This window comes from Rhamphochromis sp. 'chilingali' (assembly GCF_963969265.1).
Source record: "Rhamphochromis sp. 'chilingali' genome assembly, chromosome: 11".
Lineage (NCBI taxonomy): Eukaryota > Metazoa > Chordata > Actinopteri > Cichliformes > Cichlidae > Rhamphochromis > Rhamphochromis sp. 'chilingali'.
Genome location: NC_137938.1, coordinates 31,895,479 through 31,912,180, shown reverse-complemented (window position 1 = coordinate 31,912,180; position 16,702 = coordinate 31,895,479). Strand labels below are relative to the sequence as shown.

General features: G+C 38.6%; 1 protein-coding gene across 1 annotated transcript; it reads right to left on the bottom strand.

Moving 5' to 3' along the window:
- Positions 1–1,927: 1,927 nt before the first annotated feature.
- tmod4 (tropomodulin 4 (muscle)) lies at positions 1,928–16,495 on the bottom strand. Its single transcript, XM_080897513.1, has 10 exons — positions 16,374–16,495; positions 10,166–10,342; positions 9,304–9,460; positions 8,661–8,780; positions 4,624–4,716; positions 4,339–4,469; positions 3,965–4,072; positions 3,344–3,487; positions 2,484–2,628; positions 1,928–2,359 (listed from the first exon to the last, which is right to left on the bottom strand). The coding sequence occupies exons 2-10, from the start codon at positions 10,265–10,267 to the stop codon at positions 2,337–2,339; spliced, it is 1,023 nt and encodes a 340-aa protein (XP_080753639.1). The 5' UTR covers positions 10,268–10,342; positions 16,374–16,495; the 3' UTR covers positions 1,928–2,336.
- Positions 16,496–16,702: the final 207 nt, after the last annotated feature.

The following is a 16,702-nucleotide window of genomic DNA, read 5'->3' as shown; positions in this document are numbered from 1 at the left end:
ACAATGTGGTGAATACATTTGTGACAGGGTTACAGTCCAAAAATACATCCGTGTTTTACTGGAAACTAAGAAGTGGAAGAGAAACTCTCAGAATAGATGTGGTAAGGCAACACTGACTTGAAAGTTTTACACAAAGCCAAATGTCAGTGAAGCTTGCAGTTTTAAAATGTGACCTTTGAGAAATCTAAAAAGCATATGTGGTCTTGTCAAACTTGACATTAGGTGAGAAGTCTTTCAAGAAATGGATTAATGAAACGAGAGGTGGAAGGCAGGGATGCAAGCAATGCTGTGAAAATCCTGAGAGGTTAGCAGCTGTTTCTGCTCATAAATTTCTGTGGGTGCATTAGGGTGCAACCCTCTTAAAGTTAGTTCTTATATTTGGAACAAGGTAACTCAAGCTCAGTGGGCTAGGATCCGTTTCACATTTGTGTTGGGCCGGGTGGGATGTAAAAATAGCTCAGGTGCCTGGAGGAAGTCTAAAGATCAGAAGAAACTGTAAGCGATTAAAGGGCTGTGATTTATTAAATCAAGAGGTTTTTTTGAGGGGGGGGGTACCTAAAATGCTGAATGTGTTAGTTTTAGGAAATAATTTCATATAATATTTACCACAGAAAATGAGATTATGATTATAACAGTTCCGATTATGTATAGTGCTGTGAAAAACTATTTGCACCCCTTCTGATTTCTTAAATGTTTCAGATCATCAAGTAAATTTTAATATTAGACGAAGATAACCTGTAGAATGCAGTTTTTAAAAATCATTTCATTTATTAAGGGGAAAAGAGTTATCCAAACCTACTTGCCCCCTAAACCTTATAACTGGTTGTGCCACCCATGACGGCAAAAACTGCAACCAAGCTTTTGTAAGGAATTTTGAATTGAAGGGATGAAGAATTTTGGTCTGCTGTTCTTTGCAGAATAGTTTTCATGCAGTCACACTGGAGAGTTTTCCTGCATGAACCTGTTTAACGACTCAGTTTTGCCGCCTAAGTGGGCTTGATGCTTCAGGTCATGAAATGATGGCCGGACATTCTGATATTCTGATTCACGGTTCCATCAGTTACCGATCCTGAAGCACTAAAGTGCAAGCCCCAAACCATCACACTGCCACCACCAGGTTTGACTGTTGGTTTGCTGTTGTTTTTTATGAAATGCTGTTAGCTTTGTGCCAGATTTACCCCACTCAAGCCTTCCAGAAAGTTCAGCTTTGTCTCATCAGTCCCCCAACATTTTCACCAAAGTCTTGGAGATCATCAAGATGTTTTTTGGGGGGAAATATGAGATGAGCCTTTGTGTTCTTTTTGGTCAGCTGTGATTTCTCTCTTTGGAACTCTCCAATGGATACCATTTTTGCCCACTCTCTTTGTTATTGTTCAATCATAAGGGAGGCTTTTGGTTCTTTAGATGTTATGCTGGGTTCCTTCGTGACCTCCAGGATGAGTTCTTGATGTCCTCTTGGAGTCATTTTGGTAGGTTGGCAATTTCTGGTACGGTTCACCATTGTTCTAAGTTTGGTCCATTTGGGGATAATGGCTCTCACCGTGGTTCGTTGGAGTCCCAAAGCCTTCCCATATAGATGTCAAGGACTTTGTTTTTCTTCTGTTCTTGAGTCTAAATCTTTTAGCCGACTTCACTTTGTCAGTCAGGTTTTATTTAAGTAATTTCTTGATTCAGGTTTACAAGATGGCAATTATTTGATGGACACAATTTTGAAAAGAAAATGCTGTCACTTTTGTAAATAGCAGTTTATCCAGTATCAGTGGCTCAAATACAGATTACTCACAACCTGTAGATAGTCTGCTTAAATGTACCAAAGTATGATTTTTTTTTTCTTGGTGCATTTAAAACAATATTTGTTGAGTATAATATTTATGTGTGCAATAAGAATTAGAAACAATAAAATTAAACTTACCAAACAATTACAAAAAATAATCGAATATATATTTTTATTTAAAGTATTTACAGATTTTTTCCCCCCTCTCCCACATATGATATAGCACCACATTGAGTTAGTGAATGAAAATAGTTAACTATTTGTTTGGGTTGATGTTGGTGACGCATAAACTAAAAGCACAAAAAAGACACTTCAGGTTGTGCTTGTGATCTCTACATGCCTTTATGAGAAATTCAGCAACCTACAAAACTCTTGCTGCAGTAAATGAAATGAATGGTTGAACATGGATGTTAGACATGGTTTCCCCCAGGCACAGTGACCAGAATTAATTTGGAAGAATTCATTCAGCTCTGCTGCACCACAGTGAGCTGGCACAAGAGTCATCCGTTTTTGCAGGCTTCGAGGGGCTAATGGTTGCTCTTCTGCTCACTCCTTGTCGTGTTCATCTTAATCTTTGCTGACGAACTATGTAAAAGAGAGAAGATGCCGATTTCATATTCTGTTGCACAATCCAATAACACTTTAAATGATTCCTTGTATTATACATGAATATTTCAAGACTATCTGACCATGGATTCAGGTTTCTTACTCATGTCATTGTTTCGTGTGATGGCCATGGCGGCTCTGGCTCGGGGACCCTGCTGGGTGAAGTGGTAGCCAAATCTCAGGATACTGGAGTTGTTCTCCAACATGGAGGCAATCTCCATCTCAACCGAGTCTCCAAGTTTTTGTCGCTATATGATACATGAAAGGATAACACAATCAAGCACTGAGTCCTTTTTTCCATTGTGAATTAAATTTGAAAGCAGTAAGAAAAGCATGTCATTGGGTATGAGTATTAACTCAGTTATTTCATACTTGGACAATAAAAATTAGGATGTCTTGTTTTGGTTGCTGTGCATAAGTCTTTTTTTATATGTTACCATGAAAATTGGAAATGCATGCATTGATGGAAATGGCAAAGTCTGCACAGTTCTAATGAGCTTGAAAATTAATAGTTGGTGTTACCACCATTTTTCTTCTTTTAGGCAGACTTATAATTTTTTTTTTAAATAGTCTTCAGGAACAGTTCTCCAGGCTTCTTGAAGGACATTTAAAGCTTCTCTGCCAAGACGATCCCACACTGCTTCAGTAATGTTCAGGTCCAGCCTCTGGGGAGGTCATTCCATGTTTCATTGTGTTTTTCAATTTAATTTCTTTCTTTTTTTTTTAGATTACACTGCACATCATGCTGAAATATGCCAAGTCTTCGGTTAATAGCTCTTTTGGAATCACTTTGTTGGTACAAAATTACAATTTAATGTCTGTAAAACTGTAGATGTTGGCATTGTTTTGCACACAAATGGTACGTTTGTGTGCCAGGCTTAAATTATTCTACAGGTGAGTATCAAAGTGGCTTGCAAATTATCAGCTGTAGATGCACAGCATGTCCAATAATTTGTTTCTAACCTGGTTGTCAATCTTGAGCTCCATCAGTGTGGCGTTATTAGCCATTGCTTTGATGATCGCCATCATGCCGTCTGCAGTGATGAAGTTAGACTCGATGTTAAGACTCTGTAAGCTGGTGTTCTCCTGCAGCATCTCAGCGCATGCCTAGAAACACAGACAGAAACGCACATTGAAACTATATTTTTCTTCCACATTTTAAAAGCTCTTAAGGACTTAAAAATATTTTTTATAGTCAGGTGGCAGACACATTCGGATATAAACTATAGTTTACCACAGTGCATCTGAAGAGCAGGTGACAAAGAAAAGGAGATCTTTATAGAATCTGAAGGAAAACTTCAGTCATTGCAATTAATCTCTTTTTATGTGAAACAATATTACACAGTAGAGGTACAACAGTACCTTAAGTTGATATTTTACACTACAAATAAATATCCTCTAATACCCTCAATCAAGAGTCATTCAGTAAACAAACAGATCTGTAGCTAGAACGAGATATAAACTGTAAGACATTTCTAAGATTTTTATATCAAAGAAATAAATACCATAAAAATTGATTTAAACTTTGAGGAAATTTGCTGTCATTGGCAAGCAGTTGATAATTACAGTGGGTAATTTACTCACATATGCCACAGGGTCGTTGCTTCGGGTTGCAGCGATGCTCAGAAACTCCACGTGAGAGTTTCCTTTCATCGCTTCAAAGATCTCTTTTAGTGTTGGGATGGGAATGTCCTGCAAGGAAAATACGGAGATGTTCAGTTCGCAAACAAGGAATACTTGATAAGCTTGCAGATCCGGGTTTTGCAGCCAAGGATCAGTATAGCATATGACATGAGCTGGTTCACTGAAACGATTGTGTAATATTTGTTGTCATATGGGAAATTAATCTTGTTTGGGCGTTTAAGGACTCTGAGTCCAGCTTCAAGCTCCCTTTGACAAACATTTTTTTTTTATCTGTGCATAATTTTTTCATAATTGTGACGTTCCAATGAGCTGACCTTGATGTTGTTAAGGTTGACTTCAGTCAGACTGCTATCATTGTTGTGAATTCTCTCCAGGGTTTCCTCCACATTGGTGGGGTTTGGAGGCTCCTCAGGGAAGACCTTGAAAGGATCTGGTTTCACAACGCCTGAAGGAGATAAATGATCACAACTTTGGCTACAGTGTAAACGGTACACAATAAAACATACAGTACTGTCACATGTCTGTCTGCATTTCATTTTAACGTCTGTCTGTGTGAGTATAAGCAATAGCTCATAAATGTCTTTGGCTTTCAGACATACTGTTGATGCCCTCGGTGTTGGCGATGGTGCCTGTGGTGCCCAGAGCATCGTAGTACTGCTTGTTACTCATCAGCGTGTACATTCCAAGGATAGCTGTAAATACAGGAAAACAATCACCATGAATACATTCAGATAAAAATATCTATACTATTTGAATAAAATCAGAGAGTTGTGCCCCTGTTATACTTATTTTTTTTAGCTAGTTTTAATGGTGTGTCCTGTGTCCCTGTACTGATATACCAAAGGCAAGTTTGTTAATATTGCTTTGCTAGGAAAAAATGTTTCTGTGGCGAGGACAAAACCTAAAGTGCCACAGTTAGTTTTTCCTTTTCCTTCATCTCCTGTGTGTGTCTATGTGTGTGTGCACAGGTGTTTGATGAGATAAGGAAACTGTTGTCTGAGTTCAGTGGGGACTTCTAATCTTACACTTTCGAGGGGCCCCCAAGGAAGTAAAGATACCTTGCACAATACACAACTTTCAGGGTCAATCTGCGGGCCTCTAGAATTCTTAGTGTTATTATAGCTGACATTGAGACAGTGTTAATTTGTGACAACACAAAGTTAAAAGAAGAAAAGACTCTGTTTAGGGGCACCTAAAGTATTTGTCAGGTCAAACTAATCCTAAAAATACATCAATAGCAAGTATTTAGAAAAGGTGAAGGAAGTACTGCTTTTCTTAAGTAACACTAACTATATCTTTGCATCATTCCTGTTGCATTAAGTTGAAGTTATAGTTCAGTGTTCACTGGCTTTTTTGTTTTCCTGTTTTTAGGTTTGTTATGGAGGTTGCCAGTGGTCACAATCAGCAATACGCTGACCCATGTCTGTCAGCTGTTTGATGTGGTAGTGCAGGACGGGCGTATCGCATTTAGATTTTCTTAAACAGCTGACACCTCAGCAAAACAAAAACAATAACACTGCAGGACAATAAAACCAAGACATTCACGTGATGCACAATAATTGTGTTCAGCGTTAGATGTTAAAAATAATTATTTATACCTTTTTTGTTTTACAGTAACTGCTAACATATGCTAAAATTGTGATGTAAAAAGATATTCTCCTGCTTTTACATGTTATACCTCTAAGCTTAACTGTATAGCAATATGAGCTGATCATAAATGCTATAAAGACCATTTCAAAATACAAAGTATACCTGTCATATTAGAGTAGTAATGTCAAAGTAGCATTTACTGCTGAAATGTAGCAAAGAGGAACCCAAACTGGAAATAATAAAATATTAAATAAGAACCTCACAATCTGCATATTAGTGCAGGAGTTAGTATTGTGTTATTTTATTGTGTTTAATATGCACTGTAATATTATAGTATCATAATATTCACGGTAGTTTTAGTAGTTTGAAGATTAGGTGACAATATACTGTGATAATTTTTTTCCCAATTTCTGCAGTTTATCATTGGATAAAATTACTGTTGTCTTCATTATTATATTCATGTGAACTAGAAAAAAACATAGAACTCACGCAAAAAAATAGAACTTACACTTATATAAAATATTTACTAATGAATACCTTCTACAGCTGTTGAATCGGGGCTTCTTTTTCTATTGCTGTTACTCTTTACAACCAGGAGGAGGCAGACTTCAAGTTGTTTTGTGTTTTTTTTTGCTCTTGTCGAAACCTGCCAGGTCCAAAGTCTCTGACAAACCAACTGCTGTGACAGCAACACCTCCCTGCATAGCACCTTCCCACCAACCTCCTCATTCAACGTCGGAGTATTTCTAACCATGGGAAGGTCCTTGTGTGTGTGTGTGTGTGTGTGTGTGTGTGTGTGTGTGTGTGTGTGTGTGTGTGTGTGTGTGTGTGTGTGTGTGTGTGTGTGTGTGTGTGTGTGTATGCCATCCTAAAGTGGCTAAATACACTAACAGCAACCTAAAAAAAAATTAATGCTGGAATTCTTTTAAATAAACTGAGATAAATCTAAATAAATCAAGACAAGATCAATTTAAACCAATTCAAATAAACTGCTATTGTCTTATATAAATCAAAATCCTTAAGTGATTTGTTGGACATGCCAGCCAGGCTATTCACTCCCTTCAGTCTGTTTACCAGAAAGCCCCAACAATAGACTGACAGAGGCTAACCGAGGTTTAATCCCCATCTGGACTCTATCCAAGCTTAAAACGGCGGTCTCTCTGTCAGACTCATGGTGCTGGACAAACATGTTCCCCTACTATGCCTTTCCGGATGCCTGCCTGCCTGTTTGGCACATCAGGGTTTCACACTCAATAAAGCATGTTTTATGCTTCAGTTTGACTTTGCCTAAAATACCATCCGGCATTTAGGATTAATGGTGTGTAGAGGATTTTAGAAAATCTAAGGTTTTCCGTTTTCATTTTTTCTGCATTTGTAAAATAGCTCCCCCAAATAGGTCTTGTCCAATTACTGATGAGCAACGTAACTCACTGAGGAAGGCTGTAAGGGTTTTGATTTCTCTCTAACATTTAAGAAACCCAGAAAGGGCATTGCACAGGATACTGTTAACTTTGACAAAGCTGCAGTGGTCATACTGTCACTACATTTTCTTTAGTTTGGCTGTTTACCATTACTACTAACCTAAGATGCATTAGTACATTAAAAAATGTCAAAATCACCTCTTAAATGATTTTATTATTCAAGAACAAAGCAATCCAACAAGTGTGAACTTTTTTTTTAATTTCAAGTTTCTGGAAACATGGAAAACTGAGGCTTTATCTGCAAACACAGTATGTTTTAAACAGATACAATATCTTTGCCTCCACCATCCCCATGTCCACTCCACCCTTCCTTCGGTGGCCTGGAGCCAGACCTATTTATTTTTGTGTTGCTGAGCGTGGGGAATTGGACCCCGTCACATGTTTGGCCATGTCATTAACCGAGCTGTCTCAGTGTTGAGGGAAACAATATAAAGCTAGCAGTAGAAAGAGAATGGATCTGTATAATAGAACTATGTGGGTCAAAGCCGCTGTGATGAAAACACTGAGGTCACAGTATGCTGTGCATGTCATTGTTGGTTAATAAGCACCGACTGATGGGAAATTGCATGAGGACAAACAGATGACATCACACATAAAAAAGATGTAATTACAGACATTTTTACATGTCATAGGTGAGTCGGGGTCTTGGTGTTATGAATGCCGGCTCATTAGTACGGCTTACTGGGACAGAACCGTTGCTAATATTCGCATTTAACACTTTATTTTACCCATTTCATCCCTCACAAAAGTACAAGAGGGCAATGGCTCTGGTTTCAAAAAGATGTTTGGTTATGTAGAAGTCTATGAGAAAATGACCCTCCAGCTCCTTTGCCTGTGATCTCAGTAAACATTTCCCTAACAAGTTTACGGTCTCGGTCTCTAGTTCCAAATCTTATCAAATAAAAACAATGTTCATTTTATAAATTAATGGTCCTCATTACAGTTGGAATGAATGATAAAGCAACGTATGCTTTACTTCACAAGTTGCTGAGCATGCACTGTTCCTTGATTTCTCAGTCAGATCTGTTCACTGGAAACGATGAGCAGATCTGACTGAGAAATCTGTCTCCTATTGTATGTATGTGATTCATGAAGGCAACACTGGTTCCCCTCATTACAGTATTAGGGAGAGAACAAACTAAAGGACTATTCCTTAAATATGAGATTGCTGTTATGTTTTGTCTTTTGTGCATCCTGGGATAAACTGCCACCCTGTCCAGTATGCACCCAACCTCTCCAACTTCCCTGCAAGCCTCCACTGGATAAGGGGATGGATGGATGGATACATAGTTTTTTTTTTTCTAAGAACTTGTGGTCAGAGTAGTAGTTGCAGTTCCCTTTTACCTGTGATTACCTGTAGGATCGTTAGATGTTTAGCTCCTGAAATACAGACTAAATATAGATTTTGGAATTATCTGCAGCCTGATAAAGCCTGTCATAAAAGCGCCCTGTTTACTAAGTTGCACTTGTAAAAAACCAATGTGTATATAGTATATATACTACATAAGTATAGTGCTGCCAAACAATTAGTAGTAATAGTAAACAGTAGCAATAGTAAATCTTACCTGCAATATCGCACATCTCTGCATCAGTGGCATTTTTCAAGGCCTCCTCTAGCTCTGGTTCCAGGATCACCTGCTCATGCAGGGGGATCTCTGGTGCTTTCTTGGCCACAAAAGGCTTTCCTAGATACAGAAAGAAAAAGATGATAAATAAGAAGACAAAAGCAGGCAAAAGGGTAGCAAAGGCCAAAAAAGGTAGTTAAAAAAAACTACAAAATATCTGATGTTTGTTTATATATATATTTCTTAATGAAGTTATCTATCTAATAATTTCACTTCTCATGAAAGCTTTATTTGTATGATTTTTCCCAAAACATATCACAAATGGAGCTTTAATAAACTCAGGTTTCACTTAATCCTACACGGTGCTTTCTCAGCTCTTTTTTGTGCTCATTTATCTTCACAATTTCAGTGGTGAATCCCAAGAACATCTGCTTTTCGCATCACTAGTTTCCATTTATTGCAAATTCCATTGTTGATATTAGTGACTAACTATTCCCAATTGAAAGGGGAGATATTGAAAGTGCTTAGATAGATTTTTACTGTATGTTCAAACTTTAGCCTGAAAACAAAATTAAATGACTTGCTGCATATTATGTAACAGGACACCTACATAAATCCTCAGACAAAGAATCTGCTTTCCCACCTTTCTTTTCACCGGTGAAGGGCACCAGGTCCTCCCTGTCCTCGTGCTCCATGGCCTGCTTCTCCAGGTGCTTCATCAGGGCGTCACGGTCAAATGGCCCCGTCGGGGTCTTCTTTGTCTGATCTCGTTGCCGAAAGCCAGCCGGCAGCATGGCATTCTGGGAGAACATCGGATCATATTATGTTGATGGGAAAATAAGACTAAATTAGTAGAAAGTTTTAGGTATATCAAATGATCTGAACAGAGAAGCAGCAGAATTTATTACCCAAAAGATAGCTGAGAAGGTTCCTTGTTGTCTTCCTTCCTTGTTATCTTACTTTCCTTCTAAGAATTATATAAAACGTCTAGACTCACTCTTCTTGCAGGTAATGTTCTACCCTGCACTGAAAGTGCATCAAATGAACATTTTCTGCAAATGGATGCTATTTTTTTTTTTTTTTACATCTAATGTGAAAAGTGAGAGACCCATTAAAAAAATTTTCTTTTATGAAAGAAGTCACTAAAATGAAATGTAATTTGTAACCCATGCACTTTCTGCATTGTAGAACCATGTTATTTTATCTTTATAATTGGGTAATGTTTGATATGGCAACACTACAGTTTACTGACTGAGAGGTATGCTTTAAAACTTCATCATTTGCTTTTACTCTCCTACTAGTAAAAAATTTACAAGTAACAAAGGGTACAAAAAATGTAGTTCTTGCTTTAGATGTCACATACTTCCCACATGTCTGATGGTTAACAAGCTACTCCTGATGTCGGGTAGATTTTCGGCACAAAGGTAAGACTTGTGAATGTCAGGAACCAGCTATTAAAGCCCCATGACACTGGAAAAGCAGGTTTTAGGTCAAATCATCCATACCTCAGGGTCCATCTCCTGCAGCTCATACTCCAGCTGATCCAGCTCCGCGGCACTAAGGCCTTTGAGGATGGCATCCTCATCAATGTCCCTGGGGTCTGACATGGTTCCTGAGGCTGTGACTCACATATATACACACACACTCATACACACTGCTGCGCACCCCTGGGTAAGAGGGCACTGCCAGTAAAAAAGGGGGGAAAAGAAGAGAGGACAATCAATCTTTATACTCTTTTATCTAAAATCTTTTTTCTGTCATACCTTGGCTTCTTTTACTGTGTCCTATTTCCAACCCTCTTTTACTTATCTTGTGCTGTCACTTATTATGTTAGAAACTCTTACAATAATATCAGTTTCATTGTAAAAAGCTTAGCTTTGACTGTTAATCATGCAAGACAAAGGAGTGACTGAGTACTGTTTTAGCATTACTATAGCCTACATTAAACATGTTGCAGTGTAAACACAGGCTTTTGAAATCCTCAGCCAGATGCTAACAGAGGATGTTACAGCTCATGGTCAGAAAGCTTAATCCGCAGATCTACTGACTATATAAGTAAATGATAAACCACCCAGCTCTTATTTTATCTGGGATCCTCTTGGAAACCTGTCAAGGACCACAAGGGGTCCCCTTCTTTGTATTTTGTCAACCACTGTCCTTGGCAAGTAGCATCGTGATCTCCTATCAGCTGCCCTATCCAGAGTGCTTCAATAATGCTATTATGATAATAATAGATGCGCTTCCAATAATACATCTGCAATACTCAGGAAAGCAGTGTCTGTGGAAATATGCTACAGCAGCCCCCAGATCACATTCTTGCATAGTCTTTATTTTCACCTTAAAGCAAACTGCAGCAGAAGAGCCCACTGATGCTTTGCAGTTTTAACAGAAGAGAGTCAGTGACACGAAGAAGTGTAAGCAACGAAAGACTGAGAGCGAGAATGAGGTCTTTGTAACTTTAAACCCTCAGCTTACCACACAGTGACTAAGAATAGTCAAATGGAGAGAAGAGAGGAGTGGAAAGTGCAATCCCTTATTTATCATTGACAGACACTCGCTGATACAGTTGTGGACCCACCCGAAACATATCTGCACCCAGGGATGAAAACTCAGTGACACAGTTATGCTTTTGACACATTAAAACGTTGCAGTTAATTCACACCAGCCTCAAATAACAAAGAGTGTGGTCTACATACAACACCACAGGGCTCCCCAAACATGAAAATACCACAGTGACAGAACATGTATACATCTGGGTCAAAGTATGAGTAATGCAGCTATCAGGTTAAAGGGCCAGTGTTTTCATTTTTACTCCAAATTTTTTCCCAACTTGGTAACAGAGCGAAAACCATTGCAGATCAGGTCATACAATATTGTATCTTGCAGGCAGTCTGCTAGCGTGATGTCAGAAACCACTCACATCTATAACTCCGAGTGTTTTATAGCAGGCAGTTCTTTTGCATGACAACATAATCACGTGCTCAAGGATGGATTAGGACAGCATAATTCAGAGTAACTTTCCACTATCCAAAGTGATCTGAAAAGTGTACTTTTCCAGCACTCAAATAACTCTATTGTGGTTGCGGGGTTTTGTGTTTCAGGGAGCCCTTGCTCTTTATTTTCATTTATACTGAAACAAAGTTTGTCGAAACACATTCAAGATGGTCCAAATTAGTGACTGCATATGTGCAGCAGATGTCAAGTTTCTCATTTCCATTTTTAAATGAATTGAAAATAAAAGCTGTGTATCAAGATATAAATTATTTATAACAATGGTTTACAACATACAAATGAGCCACATCCCCTTTTAGGATTTTCACTTGTTTTCTTGATCATTGTTTTTTCAAAACAAAAGCACAAACACATGAAAAAGCTGAAACATTTAACACACAAAATTTCTGATATGAAAAGTTGAATAAGGACATCGGCCTGAGGTGGAAAGGCACACCTTGTGTTTGTTTGTAAGGCCCTGTGAGTTTGTTGTGTCACCAGAGTTTCTCTAGAAAATCAGTAAAAAATAATGTCGTGATACAACACAACCAAATGAGTTGGTTTCCCTGACGACGCCATGGGAACTTGGTTACCATGGAAATAGAACTGAACTGCACTGTTCTGCATTATTCCAGAAGCTCTAAATAACTTTGCGATTAATGGGCATTCTATTCTATTCTATTCTATTCTATTCTATTCTATTCTATTCTATTCTAATCTGTTCTATTCCATTCTATTCTATTCTACTCTATTCTATTCTATTCTATTCTGTTCTGTTCTGTTCTATTCTATTCTATTCTATTCTTCATAAAACGTCTGAGACTGAAAGCTTGTTTGTGTTCTTAGAGTCACCGATCAGGTTACATTTTATTAGAAAGGGCAGACAGACACACACAAACACACAAATACGCATACACATACAGGACAAAACAATGACATACATCAATTTCACAGACCTAACCTAACCAAAAGCCATGTTTCTACCCATAAAATTTCAAATCTTTATTGTGGGGATTTCTTTTCATGCCCACAGTAAAGTCTAGTCCCCACACATAATGTGACTGTGTAATACTGAGTACTGTGTATACACATATGTGTGAAAACTCTGAATTCAGAGTTTTTTAAACAAAATATAGGCCATTAAATTATATTGTACCCCACAAAATAACATGTACTAAAGTATATCTTTATTTTCATCAACACTGCGTGCCTCTAATGTGTAAAGCCAGGGACGCAAACACTGGATCGCATAAACCAGTGTTGAGGAAGATAGAGGAGATTTAAAAGATGCAGCTTACAGGTCAAGGTGAGGCATCAATCTACTTAGACTCACTTTTTACCACGGATGAAAGGTTTTACCAGTCTCTTGACAGTAAAGCTCCCCCAGCTCTTTAAAGTAGACTCATAGCTATAAAAAAAACCCCACTAAATATCAGTCAGCTACAGAGTCATTCATCTTTTGCTGGACCATCATGTCACAGATGCAGACAAAAATGCTTTAATGTGACTTCAGATCAATAAAAGTCATTACAGTGAACTCCTTTTTTAAAATGCCTTTTTTTTCACAGAACACTATCTGGTAATCTGTCAAATCAAATCAATAAATTGGTAAATTTAAAGATGCATTGTGGGGCTTTTTTCTATGATCAAAAGAAAACTAATGATGTAATCTGCAATGCCTGATAAATGTCATTTTTTACCTATTCATATATATTTATGTTAGTCTGACTCATGCATTTGAAGCAGACAGTGTAATAAATCCAAAACATTGTGACATGAAAAAAAATGAGGCTAACTAGATCATTCATTTTTCCCTTTTTTTAAAGTGGTTTCTGGCCAAACTCAGCTCATGTGATTTGCCTGCTGTCAAGCCTTTGAGCCTTACTTATTGATGAGCTAAATACATGGCTGTTCTGACCAGCTGAGAGTGAGGGCTCAGACAACTGGATACCAACAGCCTGCCAGCGCCGAAGAACATATTTTCTTAACTTATAGAGGCTTGAAGGGTCACATAATCACAAAGGGAAGATAGATTAGGGGGAAAATGACAAATCAGAAAGCTAACCTTCAAAGTATCAAAAGGCAAAACTACCACTGAGACATGAAAACTACAAAACAGAGTCAAAACTTTACAATTTTGAGGGAATTGCTTGCTGTCAGCTTTGGTAGACTATAGAAAATAGCACTCTGGTAAACTAACAGTCTGATCAAATGATGTGTTTTGACACATTCCAGGAAGCCCCTGTCCACATTGGAAACAGATGGTGTATTTGTGCATGTGCATCTGTCTCCAGCAGTCCCAGCAGGGTTTCTGCATGATAGAAAGCAAAGTGGGTGTGGAGCAGTGCAACGACCGTCACCTGCCGCTGCCAGCTGGCTCTGGACCGTTCTTTTTCCAGTTAAAATCTCAACCACGTCCTGCACCTGCAGCTGCTCTAGTTATAGGAGTCGTGATCTCAGCTAAGCCTGGCTATAAATGTACAGCTACATGTTATTGATGTTTCATTGAAATACAGTTTTGTTTTTAACCTTTAGTGAGATCACAAAAGTCCAATGGGTCATATTTTTTCTGTTTTGATCTGAAAAAGTTTTTTTTTTTCAAATTCAGATAAATTTGATTCTTTGTTTCAGATAAGACTGTGTCATTTTACGTAAACCTTAAACCGTCTCTTGAGATAAGTACTGCTTTTGTAAGCAGCATTCAATCCAGGTCCCTTTTAACCCATTGCTTTGACTCATTTGTATAAACTGTTTTGCATCAAGTAATTCTACCTCCTAAAAATTAAAACTAGAAACTAAATGTTATTTTAGCTGTAAATCAAAGACTGTCGCTATTGACGTATCCCCCACTCTCCTTTGATTAGATCACACCTATGCAGGCCAACTTCATATAACTTGCTCAAAGGGAGCAAAAGTCCAGTCAGTCAGAATAACTGAGCTCACAGGGCAAATTTCAGCTAAGACTGATAAGCACACGGAGTTTTCCTCAACAGGAACAGACGCCTGGTCTCCACTCCCCTTGATGACTGCACCTATTAAACCAGTGTTAAGCCAGTGTTACAGTTTCTGCATCTACAACTATGCCCGCTTGGGTCCAAGTGACATAAATTTGTTTTGATCACACAAACTTGTTTTAGCAGACACTACACTACACTGTGCACTGCTCAGGCACAATGTAGTGTCTCCAGGCATATGCCAAGAAGGCCTGAAAAAAGTGGAATAAGAACAACTGCTCATCCATGGTGTCTGCAGCTGTCAGTGTGTGTGTCTGCAACAGTTAAAATCCTGCCCTTACAAACCTTCCATCTCAAGCCATCTATTGAGTTTCTACAAGCATTTTCACAACTATGTTGTCTACAGCAGCTCCAGTATTGAGAGATTTCAATGCTTGAACTTCTGTGAAGTTATTTGAAGAAAAAAATGGGTGCAGCTTCATTTTGGAGCAACGATTGTTAGAGGTCTGAAGGATAGAAGCACTTATTGTGAATGCATTAAAACCATGACTCACTATAAGGTAACTTTTATCATCGTATAACTTTTATCATATTTAATTTAAATGCAAGGAGTTCTAATGAATACATGTCAAAGTACTGCATTTAAGCAGGCAGCAGGGATGAGTTACAGTGCATTTTACAAGTAAAAGACCATTACAAGCGTCTAGATTTCATAGTGACAAAGGTTACGCACTCATAAATGCTCCAAGATGATTTACACTCTGCTTCTGTGTCAGTGCATTATCTTTCCTGGAACATAAATAAACTTTAAAGGGATTCCAAATACTGTACTGCACTGTTTCCCTTGCTCTTTTGGTAGATCCAATTTTCTGTAACGTTAGCAGAAAAAGTTTTTTTTTCTTTTTGCTCGTGAGCAGGCTAAGGCCTCGTTCTGCCACCGAGAGCTCAGAAGATTTGTCACCAACAGCGAGCCATCTTCTCCACGTCTTACCGACCAAGTGTAACATTCCAAATCACCCTTCAGCTTAATTTTAGCTTCACAAGTCAGCTACTTACAGCTGTGTGAATCCTCCCCAGCTTGGGTTGCTCCGTGAGACCAAGTCAGAGCACCATTTTGAGCACCCTAAGAACCACTTTGCTGGGGGGTTCCATTGAAGAAATTCATTTTTAAGACATACTGTGGCTTTCACTAACATTGTACCTGAGCCAAAAAACCCAAAAGGTCCCATCTACATAAAATGAAAGGTCCCTGCTTTTAATATAATTACACCATTCAATCCCAAAAAGACAATCTGACCTGGTGATAATAGTAAAACATCAGGCACTAATGGATGTTAAATGGAGAGGACGAGCAGGCCACATGTAAACTTTAGCCTTTTCTGGTTTCCAAACTTTGCAGACTCCTGAGACAACATCTCCAAATCCCCGGTGACAAATTACTTACACAGTGATGGGCAGCCTACAAATACCATACTGATAGATTCATTTAAGTGAATGTCTTTTAGATGCTATATCTGGGAGAAAACCCCCCAAAAAACTCATTTCTGATTTATAGTTAAATCAACCACAAAAGCACAGAACTTTACAGAAACACCATATTTTTGGACAATACCATTTGTCTAGCACCTTTCTCCTATTTTACAAACACCTCATAGTGACACAACAGAGTGTGGATGAAGGAAAGCCCCACAAAGAGGCAAAGAGATGCCATTAAAACATGCCAGTAAAAACTCACTGAAACAGACACAGAGAGCAGCCTCACACCTACCTTCACAGAAGTGCAGTGCTGAAGCCCCTGGGCAAGGCAGAGCCTGCTGTCAGAGAAACTTGTTTCTCTTTTTTCCCTCCTCTCACTCTCTCGACCCCCTATTTCTCTCCCCACCCCCCACCCCTCTCTCCTGTGTGTCAAGCTTCAGGGCTGCTATGCTGAGACCGGCATACTGACAGCACTTTGAGAAGTCAGCATTTTATTATTTTGGCTGTGTGACGGAGATGGTAGAGAGTCGTGTAGAAAGGGGGGCGAGAGAGAGAAAGAGAGAGACTGAAGTGGGGAATCAACCACATTCATCCTTCAATTAAAACTTAGCGGCGGGCAGA

Bases quoted from the DNA above. Each gene is read 5' to 3' on its own strand.
- tmod4 (XM_080897513.1), bottom strand. From the start codon at position 10,267: ATGTCAGACCCCAGGGACATTGATGAGGATGCCATCCTCAAAGGCCTT. The intron at 4,717-8,660 runs GTAAGATTTACT...CTGTATTTACAG, and splicing joins AGAGATGTGCGATATTGCAG to CTATCCTTGGAATGTACACG. The intron at 4,470-4,623 runs GTATGTCTGAAA...TATCTCCTTCAG, and splicing joins CAACACCGAGGGCATCAACA to GCGTTGTGAAACCAGATCCT.